Source organism: Mycteria americana, chromosome 5 (genome assembly GCF_035582795.1).
Source record: "Mycteria americana isolate JAX WOST 10 ecotype Jacksonville Zoo and Gardens chromosome 5, USCA_MyAme_1.0, whole genome shotgun sequence".
In the NCBI taxonomy this organism is placed as follows: domain Eukaryota; kingdom Metazoa; phylum Chordata; class Aves; order Ciconiiformes; family Ciconiidae; genus Mycteria; species Mycteria americana.
In genome coordinates, this window is record NC_134369.1 from 54,157,543 (window position 1) to 54,172,192 (window position 14,650).

At 39.6% G+C, this 14,650-nt stretch overlaps 1 protein-coding gene across 3 annotated transcripts in view; it reads right to left on the minus strand.

Annotated features, from left to right (window-relative positions):
- Positions 1 to 12,239, minus strand: part of PTPN21 (protein tyrosine phosphatase non-receptor type 21) — a 44,118-nt gene extending 31,879 nt beyond the window's left edge. For 2 of the 3 annotated variants that reach the window (XM_075503395.1, XM_075503392.1), the window contains exons 1-2: positions 11,794 to 12,238; positions 7,706 to 8,079 (exon numbers count right to left, since the gene is read on the minus strand). In XM_075503395.1, the coding sequence (XP_075359510.1) occupies positions 7,706 to 7,885 (180 nt within the window). In that variant the 5' untranslated portion in view covers positions 7,886 to 8,079; positions 11,794 to 12,238. Of the gene's footprint in view, positions 1 to 7,705; positions 8,080 to 11,793 lie in introns of all 3 variants that reach the window. The other variant, XM_075503394.1, reaches the window with a different exon arrangement.
- Positions 12,240 to 14,650: the final 2,411 nt, after the last annotated feature.

Below are 14,650 nucleotides of genomic sequence, written 5' to 3' on the forward strand. Positions count from 1 at the left end.
CTGGAATATTCGCACTGATTAAAATAGAATCCATTTTTATTCATTGCTAAAACATTTTTTATTAGCAGCTCAGGACAACACCCAATTCTAAAAAGAATGTCATGACATAATTCTTAAAATATGTTAAGCTGTTAAGATTAACGCTGCTTTGAGGTTCATTTATTTTAGTGACTTATTCATGACCCAACCCCTTTGAAGAAAATCAAATACAAATAAAAAGAGCATATAATTTCTGCACAGTTACTTTCTACCTAGCTGCTTTCTGTCACTACGGACAGGAATAGTAAGCATTTTTGCATAAAAGTCCAAGAGTCATCAAGAACACAAGAGTACCAAAAGCCCAACACAGGACTACAGCTCACAAGTTGGTGGGAGGGGAGTGACTTCATCTACGAAGGCAACCGGACTTCCTAAGCTAAGCAGAGGAGCTTCGTCAGGTATGAGTGCCACAAAACTACATTGTATCTTTTGGCATGATGTATGATGAGAGTCAGAGAAGTGGGGCTGATCAGTCTTAAGAAGAGACTAAAGTAAAATCTTACTGTGGACTTAAAGTGCCTAAGAGCGGGGTATAGAGAAGGCAGAGCCAGACTCTTTCTGGAAGGGCTCACTGCAAGTATGAGAAGTGCTGGGCACAAGCTGCAACGTGGGAAATTCCAATTAGATCAGGAAAAAAAAATTCACAACAAGACTAGCCAAACACTGGAACAGGTAGCCCAAAAAGGTGTCAAATCTCTATCCTTGGAGGCACCCAAACTCACCCAGGCAATCCCTGAGCCACCTGATCCAAGCTGGCCTTCCTGAGCAGAGGCTGGGATCATGCAACCCTCAGAGGCCCCTTCCCACTAAACTATTATGTGATTCTATGTCATTATAGAAGTGGTGCTGGCAAAGAGAAACAGCTTACTGAGAAATTTTTGGATATAAATTAAATAACACTTTTTTTTTTTTTAAAGAGGCATTATCCTTTACAAACCCATTAAAAACTGTGCTTTAAATCTTAAAATTCTCATCAGTTTCCACACCTATTGAGCATACTTTGCTGTCCCTCATCTGTTTTATAATTTGAAATGGAATCAGTAAGACAGTCCTTCTTCCCTGTACCAACTGGCTGATATTAGTTAGCTACGACTAACTGCTGCATTTCCCTTTATTTTCCTTAATATGTATCAGCCTCATCCCTAATATAATTCCACTTTGGCTCTAATCTAAGCATCATTTGTATGTATCAATTATTCTGATTAGCAGTATAAAAAAAATGTTTTAATATAGAATCTCAGGGTCTATTTTGGTCACAGTTTACACTATCTAGAAAAAAAAATAAAAACGACAAATGTATATGCCAGATATCAAATGTGTGTAATCTTCTCACTTGAGCTTAACAGCACCTATTATGATTCCCAAACTCGACTGTGCCTTCCATTTTTTTTGCAATATAATATAAAGAAAAGGTTATGTTCCCTAGGATTTTGAGACAACACTATTACTGCCATCATTTACAAAAAAAAAAAAAAAGAAGAAAGAAAAAAAAAAATCATTCTCTATAAAGCCTCAGACTAAAGGAAAACAACCCAACCACTTTTTGTGGATGGAAGCAGAGAGGACAAATAGAGTTTACCACACATTCCCGAGGCATAGCAGCGTTCAAAGTTTACTTCGAACTTATGTATTTAATTATATATTTCCCAGCTAATTTCCATATCCTATATTATAAATCTTGCAGAATTATCTCACAGGTTACAAACAGACTGGAAAAGAAAATTGTTTTCTAATTGTTAATACAGTGCCTTCCAGTTAATGCAATCTGCTACCTGCCTCAAGGGTACAGTGACCTGAGGAATCACCATCCTAAGATGTGAGGCAAGAAATTAAAAAAAGGAAAAATAACAGGGTTTACAGAAGAATGCAATCCAAATGTATTTTTAGGCTTTTCCTCTTTTACACTGGTACATACAAATAAAACAAGCCATAAGACTTTCCTGAACAGAGTGCTGAAAACACCTTCTCATCATTGAAGGATAAGCACTGCACTCGGACTTAAAAAATCCCAGTTAGCCCAAGGGCTCCACTGCGTCTAGCTTTATTATATGCTTGGATACAAAACAGGTCCTGCCATCAGGATCTCAGTTTAAATAAACTGCATGCAGGAGAACCGGGTCAATAATCTTGACTATGCACGACTGCCAGACACCAAGTAAAAGCTTTACCCTACGCCCAATGTAAGAACTACAGAAGGAGACAAGAGGCCCTGAAAATTCTCCAGAAACTTCACTCTTATCACAGCAGACAGCCTCCTCCACAAATCTTCCCAGTCCCTAGGGGAGAAAGAATTTGGAGCAGCCTGGACTGGCCAGTGTACAAGATCCAAGACTTCCTGGAAGTGGTGGAGAAAGAAACCTGTGAGTCTTGCCATGTACCAGCCACCGAGTGGAAAGTTGCACTCCTCTACACATTATCACGACCAATTCTTCTTGCAGAAAAAGGAGGACCGCTGGCTAGCCTCATAAAAATGCCTCCCTTTTCCCCATCTTGAAGTTACTCACTTTAGGGTACTTTTGCTTATACTATTTTTGTTGTTCTGGTACTGACAAAGATCTTCAACTGTAGCTGCAGGAAGGAGTATTTAGCAGGGTAGCTATACGAATACAGAGAGAAGTCAACCTTAAATCTTAGTTCTTCCATAATGGAAATCTTTCTTCCAACACACACACACAATTTTCTCCTAACTACTCCAATATGGGTTTCACAAATGCTATTTAAACAAAGCAATTGCCAACTATAGCTTAAAGAAATAAGCTGTAAGCAGGGATAAAAAATAAACAAACAAAATCAATACTTTGCAAGGTAATCTGACATATTCTAATGTATTCAAATGAAAACATTGCACAAATCACAATACACTGTGTTTTACACCCTTCAAATATCTTGAATAAACCGTCTTCTGACAGGCAAGGCAGATTCTACTCATCAGTGCATTAGACAAAGGCAAACTAGCTAATTTACAAGCTAAAGAGCAATACCTTCATTGTGATAAGAAGACATTATATCCAAGACATATTTTAACCTCTTGCAGAAACAGGTCAGTTATCAACATGACCAAGAAACATAGAAACACACTTCTTTTTTTTTTACATCATGTTACTTTTTCTCACCATTGTCCAAGGGTCCGAGAAGGATGGACTCACCTATCTGCTTTTGACTCATGCTTTACACAGCACTGACATTAAAAGGACTATCATGTTCCCATTCATCAGAGGCTTAAATTCCAATTCCTTCACAACAGGGAAAAGCAAAATTGCAAAGTAGACTAAAAATACTACACAATAAACTAATGTCTTTGCTTCAAAGTAAAGAAAACCTCTTCTGTCAAAATTAGTATAAAACTGTACAGCAATTCACAGACACTGTGACAGTGAAAAAATAAAATTAAGTGGTATATTCAAATTCTGACCTCACTTTATTAAAAAGCTAAAGAAATCAGGGGCAAGGCTTCCTAATTGCCACTATTGCTTTCATGGAAAAACTTTAATTTTGTGCTGCTCAGTGTTAACAAGACTAAGTGCAAATCCTATACATGAATGTATAGCTTTTTTCCTTCAGAAAAAGGAAGGATGACAATAACTGCATTGAGGCAATTAATGATTTTTGGCTGACTGCTCTGTCCTTCAATTTATCTTGGTTCCTAAATTACAATTACAGCACACTTATAATTAATATATGTTTTAGATGGAGTCAAGTTTGTTTTTCAATAAAGTAGCATCTTTTAAATTAATTAGATTACACACTGAAGGTCTGCTTTTTTATATGCATTCCTCCCTGACAATTTCGCCTTTCCTAATTTTCAGGAAAATTTGGTTCAGAGAGGCAACCATAGCAGTTCAACTATGAGCACTGCTTTTCCTCTTATTTCTCCAAAGCATTAGATAAAATTTTGTCAGACCTTGGTACAAGGCTTAAACGTAATATGTTAGTGACCCCTCTGTCATGACTTGGCCCAACTTTCATTTGCCAGTCAGTATGTTTACTGATACATATACATGTAAGAATATTTATGGTTGCACTTGGTCTCATTTTAAAAACACTCTATACCTATGCAAAACACACATTTAAGAAACCACCACACTGAATTTAAGGCATTTTTTTGTGTTTTCTCCAAACAAGAGCTGATATTTTAGAATTCAGAGCAAAGTTTTACATCATAGTTCAAGCATTTCTGAAGCACTGTTTCAGAACTTCGAAGCTACTCAGGATCCGGATAACCTTGACTACTTCTTTCCTATTCATGTCCAAAACAAACACAGGAACTTGCATATGCACAACACACACTCTCCACAGAAGTTCCCTACCATTAGTTCCTGTGCTTGGGCCCAAATCTCTACCACATATCTGTAGTTAAGTCAGACTCTGCTTGTACACAGTAGCAGAATTTGCCCCTTCGTTCTGGTTTAGAAGTGTTATTAGAAAACAGAAATAAAAGAAGATCCAGCAAGAGAGGTAAATCAGTCATAACATCTCCTGCCAAACATCCTATAGATATCTAGCTGTATTAACATTTAAAAAACCCATTTCTATGTTTTCAAGTATTTAATTCATATACTCATGCCCTAGATGCAAGATGAGCAGTGTTCCACATACTTTTTAACGTAGTTAAGCAGTGCTCTCGGCAGTTTTTCAAAACTTGTAATTCCAGAACGGTTTTCTGCAACAAATACAGCTTTTTGCATAAATCAAGTTTGGTTATAGTTCTCTCACAGGATAAAAGACAGGCTGTGCTACAAAGGGTAAGTAACTTATGTTCCCTGTTCCCTTTGGCTTCTTTCCCCAGTTCTTCAGTTTAAGAGAGCTGGATTACATACCCACTGCTGATGACTCACATTCTGGGAATACCAGATGTTGTTCTTAGTTTAATGCATTCATTTCACTTTTCTGTAAAGTCTACCATTCAGTAAAAAAATAAAATTGTCAACATACTTAAGACTTCCTAAACCCTAACTATGTGTCCATACTAGTATACAACTTGAAAATTGAGAAGTACTAATGGGAAAAAATCAAAAGAAAAACCAGTGTTTAGCCACACAAAGCATAATTTGAAAACTATTCATTTACCTAAAGATCTGTTAAAACTAATATCTTAAAAGATGGCACAGCATTAAAAGTAAGCCGTTCATTTCACTGTCCAAATTCAGTAACTGCAGACTACACCAGAGAGAAAGAGGTATTTACAAGTTTTACTATTCAATGTGTAAAAAGGTAGAGATTCCCCTCATACCTCCTGCAATAAACTGTTTTGAAGGTGCACGGGAACCACACGTCATAACTGCATAGCACATATACAGTAATCCAAAACTGAGGTCTCAGTTTTCATAACTGCATTAAGTCTCAATATTCAAAAACCAGTCGTACTTCCATGTTTAACACTTTGAATTCACACTTATGCTTTAAGGGTGCTTAGTTCATTAACAATATGCAACATCTTATAGAAAGTACTTAGTATCTTACACTATCAAGAACTAATGTTGTTTTTGCAGAATTAAAAAAAGTGCTGAGAAAATTTTTCTGTCTGAAAACTTTCTACTAAGCAAGTAGTCAGGAATGGTCCAGTATCTGCTTGGTAAATCTGACTGTTTAAAGACAGAACAACATTTTTTGAATGCAAGCTCTGGAAAGTAATTTATATCCCTATTTTCCATTCCCTTTTATTGCAACACATTTTCCTGCCAAAATAATCCATGCAAGAATGCATGACTGAGGGAATCTGCTCAGAGTTCAATAGTGTACTGTCAACTCCCTCAGTCTGATATATGACTCTTAATTGAGGGAATTGCCATCTTTCTCTTTCTTTTTTTTTTTAAAGCAGATTTTTAGGAGTAGCTCCAAAGAAAGAGATAATGAAGAATAGCTGAAAAAACCTGCATCTCCAACACTGACTAGTTCAAGAAAGGCTAGCAGTCATCATTCAGGAAGACAAAGCCTTTGCGTTTTGCAAACCAAATATAGTTAAAATTCGTTACCTTCTGTTGACTTAGCAGTGACATCTGAAAGTGGATAGATAAAATTGACAAACTCCATTCACGCAACAATAACTGAATTCTAAATATATGGTATCTGATGTGTCCTAAGTAAACACTAAGGCTACGAGAGTAGTTAAGATTCTCCCTTTGCTAGAAGGAGCAAGATAAAAAAAGAATTCATACTGTTGCACAGAATTGCATTTTTCCAAAATAACTGTATACTAAAAAAAAAAAATTTGGAGAATCTACAAGAATGCATATTGGGATTGAAAACAACCACAGTAAGCAAACACTTAGAGATTAATGGGTTCACATCTATTTTGTTTATTTATTCTTCTCCAAACAGAAAAAAAAAAAAGTATTTCTGAAAACAACTGACTATATATAGCATTTCCTACTGAGAAATCCTACAGTAATGCATGTTGTGTACAGTAATAAATGTTTGCAGGATTGAGTCCTAAATTTATTTGCTCAATATTTGAGCAAAGTTATAAGCAGTTGCCATTGCTTGACAATGAAAATATAACATTTCAAAAAATCATAGTTATTAGACAATTATTATTTTCATGATTACTCTTATTTTGGTTGCCTAAGTCTGGGGTTTTCATCCTGTATTTGAATCCCGTATTTAAAACACCCTTATATGGCAGACCACATAACAGAGCAAAAGCATCTTTTTCAGAACAATGCTAGCAACACTAAACTTTTATTACAAGTTTTCCCTCTCCTGCCCCCCAAAAGTGCACATGCTGTCACAGTTTAATGACTACAAAATGAACTAAACCTTTTGAGACTCTAGTGGGAAATGTCAGTTTACACAGGATGGAGAGCATTCAACTACTGCAATCAAATCCATCTGTGTTCAACAAAATTATAAAATAATGACATTGGTTCATACGTTGGTAATCTATGCAGATTTCTAAGCTCAACATTGCAGAAGTAATTCACTCAATACAGGAGATCTATGAACAATCACTAAATGTGTGGGAGAACAGTACATTTCAGTTGCAACAGGATCCTTCAAAATATCAAGGAATTTTGGGGGAAAAAGGCAGGTTACACAGATACATACAGATTCAACTAGTGCAAACCATGTTTCCTCATGAGGCCAGCACTCGACCTAAATGACTATATGTGTGCTCCAACACAGTGTCTTGCAAACATGTTTGTGGTATTTGAACAAGCAATACAAATAACTGGTCACTGATACACTTATCACATTTTGTGCTCTAGGTTCTTTTTACAGCACTAATCCATCAGAAAAAAAAATACATGCACACAAATAACACTGTCTTTCATATCCTTAGCTAAAAGTAGTCTCAAGTCTTGCAGTAATTCTTAACCACAATGCTTAGGCAGAAAATTTTTTTTGTTGCTTTGTGGGGTTTTTTTAAACAGCATTTTCAGCATTGTCAGGTTTAAAAAACAGTTGCTTTGTTTATTACTCTAAGCTGCTATTCACTGCCACTTCTCACATGTCCTCCCCTTGGGCATTCCCTAGCTCTGTAACATAAGTTTTGCAACTGTTTTGGAGCAACCCGAGTCCCCATCAAGACCAGAAGGTGAAGAAACATGGGGAACACAGGATAGCTGTTCCAGTAAATAAACGGACTGCCCCAAATGGTAAGGATTCACCACACAGGTCATCCAGCACCAGAGACAAAAATCACGCCTTCACTCAACAGTCCCCTTACCTCCCGCAATTCAAGCCTCTGAGCCACTGCTTCCAGACTTTCCTGGCCCGTGCTTTCCACCGACAGCGTGAACTCCACAAATTCATTGTTGAGCAGCTGGATACGAGCGACCAAGCAACTCTTGCTGGATACTGTGTAACGTCGAGTTCGTTTCAATTTTAACCCAAAAGGTAGAGGCATCTTCTTTTTCCCCCACAGATGGTTACTGATAAAAACCTACTACCGCCGGGACCTTGAGAGGGGACAAGTAGCTATCTCCTCTCAAAAGGTAAGGAGCTGTAAAGTCTCCAGAGATCAACCAGCAGCAGCAGCATCCATTAAAGACAAGCAAGTTTTCCAGCAAGAGACAAGTAGAAGGGGCATCCACTGGAATCCTAGTAAGGAGCAAAAAAGGAAGAGAATAAATACAAGAATCAGAAATACTTTGACTGAAAGGGGAATGGTAACATGGGAAAAATAACATGTATATTTTTTCTAAATCTAAATAATCAGTCTATTTTTCCAAAATGCAGAGCTGTTATGCATTCAAATAATGAAATAGGCACCAGAGTTTCTGGTTTTTCCACAGACAACGCTGGTCGTCTGCCACTGGTCTTTGGCAAGTCGATTTTTTTTTTTAAACACACAAGTGAACGATGAATCTTAATCAAATGTGGCTACGATGTCTTAAAATAAGTATTTCTAAGCTGAATCAGTATTTAAATGAAATACCTCTACAAACTCCGAGTTGCCTAAGGTATTTCTAATACTGAACAAAGCCATTTTCTTTAAGAGCAAATCCAGCAATCTGGCTTGTTTTTCAGAGCGGCATGCAGCCTCAGCCACTATCTCTTGGATTAAACACAAAACCAAGCCCCATAAACGATTAAGGAAAAAAAAAATAAAGGCAGGAAGAGAGACATTAAAGCTCACACCTTAGCCATTTCCTACCAGACAATTAAAATCCAATTCCTCTAATTTTCCCTGAATTACAGCTAGCTGTACCATTATTTCTTATGCTGAGCTGCTGTATGATGTTTCAAGTTACGCTTTGCCTCCCCAAGACAGTATGTGGATTCTGAGAACCATTTATGTCCCAGTTTTTCCTTGAAAAACATACTTATTCCCAGTCTAAAGGTAGCCACCCATTTCCCCACCTTTTGCAAACACCTTCACACCTCCTCTCCTGTCAACTCCGTAACACACAAGCTTCGCCTTCCTTGCTCCTCTTTCAAGTGTTTTCTTACCACATGCACCCTAGCCTAAGAAATTTGTCACTCTTACTAGTGCTGGTTTTCAGTAGGACATGCAAAATAAAAACATTCTCTAAAGACAGGGGTTTTTTTCTGCAGAAGTACGTGTGTTGAGGGCAGCGCGGCCGGGCACTGGGGCTACCACTGGAGTGAAAGCGCTTCACACACGCGAGATAAAGCCACCACCGCCTCTGGGGGGGCTGGCACCGCCTCCCTCACCGCGACGCGCTCGCGGGCTGGGGGCGATGCTCCCGGGCGGGGACAGCCCGCCCCGCAGCGCTGCCAGCGCGGGGCTCAGCCGCTGCGGGCCGAGGCGGCGGCCCCGGGCCGGAGCCGGCGCCCCCGGGCCGGAGCCAGCGCCGTGCGCCTGCCGGCCGTTGCCCTGCCCGCGCCGCGCCGGGCCTGCAGCCGTGCCCCGGCCGCGCTGCCCGAGGGCCGGGCCCTGCCCGAGGGCCGGGCCCCGCGGGGGAAAGCTACGCTTCTTCCTCTCATTGTTAGCTGCTGTTGGCGTGGGGAGCTCTGCCTGGGAACGTCTAGTGGCAGCGCCGCACCGCCTGAAAGGAAAAAGAAGACAACCACCTACATTGGGTTTTTTTTCAGGCTGGTATGTATTAGTAGCACATTTGAAAGGGCATAATTTGATTTCTGAAGACTCTTAGAATTATCGGACAGGAATAATACGAAGACATCCATTTGTTTGGAGTGGGGGAATCTTCCTAAGAAAGTAGTCTTCCTAGCACACCTGGTTTTAAACTCAAAGGTGTAGCTAATAAGCAAATAGCCACATACTACTTGTACATTTATATATATACACCTAGAAATTTAATGTTACTCAACACAACCACAAACTCTTTAGGTTGAAAACCTCATACCAGGCTCCCTACTCCCTTGTAAGCAGCGCAGCAAAGAAGAAAGGGAGGCGGAGAGGCACTAAAGGCCTAAATCGGGGAGAAAGAGGAGGCAGCACAGCATTTTTCCTCAATGGCATCTTTGCAACCCTACTCCAAAGAACGACCATAAGCATATTTCATGACCATGTTTCTAATAACCTGGAAACAGTTCTACCATCCTACGCAATCCCCATCCTCAACAGATACCACCTAAAATCTTAATTGAATCAAAAAAACCCTGACCCAAACACCAACTAATTTATTTTTGGGTGCAGCAGCAGAATAAACAACAACAGATAGCAACAGGTTTCCCTGAAAAATTTAGGGATACATGGGGACTCCTCACTTTATTACTCGCTCTGCACTTTGATCCTCCAAATCCTGCCCCCCTGGAGCAGCATGCAGGGAATGCTCTACAGACAGAAGCTTTTAGTTTCCTACCCACTGCCAGCAGAATCTCGCACTGGGTTTATTCCTGGCAGAGTAACTTTTGGCTGACTGACCTCAGCTCACGTCCCCGGGGCCTGTTTTCCAATACATTCTTTGCACAGCTACGCACTTTCTCCGGTGCTACAGCAATGAGGGAAATCAACTTACTCATCTTTTTGAAAGCTGCAGTCAGAAGTGCAGTGCTGTTTTAATCTCAGTTTTTATGTAGTACCACTGAATATGAAAGAGTTTCAAACTTTTATGCCCCCATCAGGGCCTTAGAAAAGTATTCTAAGGGCATGGGGGCGGGGGGAGGGGGGGGGGGATATCACTAACAAGAGGCTGACCTGGCAGGTGGAATTTCCAAACCATCTAATGCTGACATTAGGCAACCTCAGACTTCCAGGTATTTCGCTATGCAGACAGGTAGCAATGCTAGTACAGGAAGGAAGTTTGGAGCAGAATTTTCAGAACGTGCCAGGAGCACTCTTCAGGTTATGATCTGTTGTTTGCATTTATTGCTCTACTGAGCATTTACCCTAAACGATTTCTTTTTAACTCAGTACATGTCTGACATAATCTTCATTACTTCTGAAACACATTTATAACAAGGAAAACATAAGTAACTAACTTCCAGTCCCTGTCACAAAAGACCAACTGAAAAAAAAAATTCCTGATGTATGATAAATATTGTAGAATAAAGGCAAGTTTGATGAATAACACTGAGGTATCATTCAGTAACTTCTACTGCAAGCCATGTGTACTTCTTGCAGACACAGCTGTGCTGTTTTTAGTCAGCAGCTGTGCATTCTGCAATGCTAGGTGCTCTCATGTTTGCCTTCTGCATTACTTCAAATTTGGACACATCTGCATTGTTATAAAGCTACTTTAGCAAAAAGGAACTACATATCGCCAGGAGTTACAAATCCAATTGACAACCTCTACAATAACAAGTCTTTATTTAGCAAGCCTGGAATTTTCACGCAACAGCTAAAAATGTCTTTAGTGGCCAAACTTTGTACATTCATATTTCAACACAAACATGTAATTTCAAAAATGTTATATTAGAATTTCAGCAACATGGCCTTGACTGACACATGATTAGTGAGCACTGTGGTATCCTTCACCTACACATCCCGCTCCCCTCTCAATAATTAGCATTTTACTTTACAAAGATTTTTTTAAACAGCCTGCATGAATGACAGCGTGCGAAATAAAACTGCAATATATGATGGTGAAAAAGGGTTCCTATTATTTCAAGTGCTTAAAATACATACATTTATTTCAGAAATATTTGGAGAGCCAAAAAAATCAGAATACTCCACCCTCCCCTTATTTTACCAGTTAATCTTTGACACGACTCTTGGACTGAAAGAGCAGCGATAAGCGCACATCTCGAACATCCCCTACCTCCAGAAGCACAGTTCTACAGCCTTTACTTTTCAAAAAGTAAATGCTTGAAACTCCTCAGTCTTATGGTAGACAGCAGAGAAGATCACCTGCTGTTTTTTTACTGTGCCTGGTGTTCTCCCCTTACCTTGTGCAACGATCCAAAGACACCGAGTCTCCTTTCACATACATGTAGCCGAAAAAACCCCACAGCACTCCAAGACTTTTCCTCCCGGAGCCATCTCATCTGTATTCCTCGGGAACTGACTTACTGTGTTCCTCTGGTCCGAAACAGCTGCTATCTCGGCTAACCCACCTTCTTCTCAGATCACTCATAGTGAAAACATTCCTCACTTCCTGTCTCAAAAAACTTGCTCTGGATATCATTCCACTGGGTAAAGAGCTGGGGGTGGAAGAAAATATTACAACGAAATAAACCTGTGCCAGCCAGCTCTTCAGGCAGCCTCTTTCATGTGACGCTGCGCTGCATGAGCGCAAATTGCATTCTCGGGAATATTTTCAAATCGCCCGTCTCTGTGTGCCTCTGTGTGTGTGCATTTAATTTCTTTTCCTGGAGGCGTTCCCCTCGCTCTATCCATGCGGAAGGATACGCTGAAAGAATTAAAGCAAAGGCCCGTATGCTTGTAGCCCATTACCTCAGAGAGTTGGAATGCCTGGCAGGGAGAATGTCAGCAATGAACAGCTGCTTCTCTGGCTACAGGGGCATTACAGAAATAGGGGTTACAACAAATAGCAGGCAATCCTTGCTTTTTTTAATCATATGATCATTTATTTTAAGCCTTTCCAATTAAGGCAAATCTCTTACCAAAAATTCTGTTGGTCTTATTTTCATGCAGCTTGGAAATATTTTCAAGATTTAATCCATATGTGTCATATCAAGTGACCTATGCACATACATTTATGTCTGCAGCTAAAAACAAAAGTCCTTGAAAAGCTTCAGCTGTTGGTAATACACACAGCAAGAAAATGCAGATTAAAGACTGATCTTTCAGCCCTTGTCTGGGCTTAAAACTCCCCAAGGTGTCGGTAGAAATTATGTCCCTAACAACTGTCTCAGCAAGCATTAAATACATATCAGTTAAGTAATATTTGTAGTGTTTAACCAATGCAAACATCATATAAGGGGCTGCCCTCCAGTCCCACAAATATATGCAGACCTCTGTGTGTGTGTTCGCATGCACGTGAAATCAGCAATTGTTGTATGCAATTTGGAATTTTATGGCTCCCCACATTGCTTGGGCCAGGCAAAAGTATATACAAACTTGAAACCGGTCAGGGATGAGGAAAAAGGTAAAGTCAGTATGTGAACATTGACTCATAGCTGTAAAACTTAGAAAGTGTTTTGGTAATGTAAAGCACACAAACATGCTACTGTCTGAGCAGGTCTAACTTGCAGATCTACTATGCAAATAGCATGTTACTCAGGAGGACACTACTCTCAGCTGAAATATGTAGGTAATTCTGTACTACGATGAATTATTGAGTTATTTCTCTTAGACACAACGGTCTTTCCTCAGATCAGGGGAATCTTTTTTTTTTTTTCCCCTCCTCTATACATAGTTATGATAAGCAGTCCATAAGCCAAAAAAAAAAAGAACTAATTCAAGGGAATTTTATATTGAGTAAAATAAACTAACTTTGAACTAACCTAAATGGATACCCTTTTCTAATGGTATCTGCTACAGGCCAGAACTATGGTTATTTGCCAGACAAAACTGACTGATACAACGCATGACAAATCCAAGCCATGAAAATTCAGGGTAACAGGGGCAACCCCTCCTATTTCTAAACAATTCATACTGGAAACAAGGTCTCCATTCTCTTATCTATCACATTTCCTATTCTAAATTGTGATCTCACCCATTTCCTGCTTGATTCCCTGCCTAGAAGTTGCATTTATTAGAGTTTCGTTACTTTCTATAGTTAGTCCTTGCCGCATTTTCTTTCTTTGCATTTGTGTTAAAGACAACACCTCATCTTAAGAGAGACAGCTAGGACATTGCCAATATGCTCCTCTGCAGCCTACATTTTTTCCTTCTGCAGCTCATCAAACTTTTATTCCTGAATTTTTTTTTCTTCTGGTTCCTATAACCTCAGTTTGTATCCTACCCTTTGTGTTTTTCTGCACTTTTTCCATTTTGCCCTATCTCATTTTTTGCCTCATCAGCTCTCCATTAGCTGCTTTGCTCCAACTATCAACTCTAATAAAAAAGACAAAGAGACAAAGGCGTCCATGAACATGCGATGAACTCTGATAAAGACACATCAATAAGACAGAGTGATTGCCTCAGGGCGCTATACTGTGCTTCTGCTTCTCTCTTTCTTTAACACCTGGTCAACACTCATGACATGCATGGATAGAAACACCTGCATCTTTTGCCATACTCTACTCTCTTTTTGAAGATTATGGGAGGAAAAGACTAATATGCTATAGCTGAATGTTGCAGTCCTTGTTCTATTAAGTACAAAGAAAAGTTTCTGCCCATTGGGTTGAATACTGTCTGCCCATAGTGGAACAGGGATAAACCTATTTTGTTCTTACTGACATGTCCCCTTCTGGGACAGTTTTGTTTTTTTTTTTCCATCCTGGTCCAAATGCATGATTGCAGTTGAGTGTATCAGCCAACAGGGTGAAGGCTGACGCAAGTATTCACCTTGTTCTGATTCTGAGAACTCTGTCCAGCATCAGGTCTTCGCATTGACTAATGGTAAGACAGAAAGTTGGAAGTGAGCCGAACAGGAAGCAGAATCAGTCACCCTGCAGGCAGAAAAGTGGTATGCATGTATATACTCCTCAGCCTAGTGGAGAGTTTTCCATTTGTGATAAAAACACAGGCAGGATAATCCAGAAAGTACTAGTTAAAGGAGCATTCCCAGGATGCTGAAACAATGAAGAAGTCATATGGAAAAATATCTTGAATTACTGACTAGCCATGCAAAATAGCGACTTCATGAACTGAAAAGTCGTAATACCTCCGATTCTA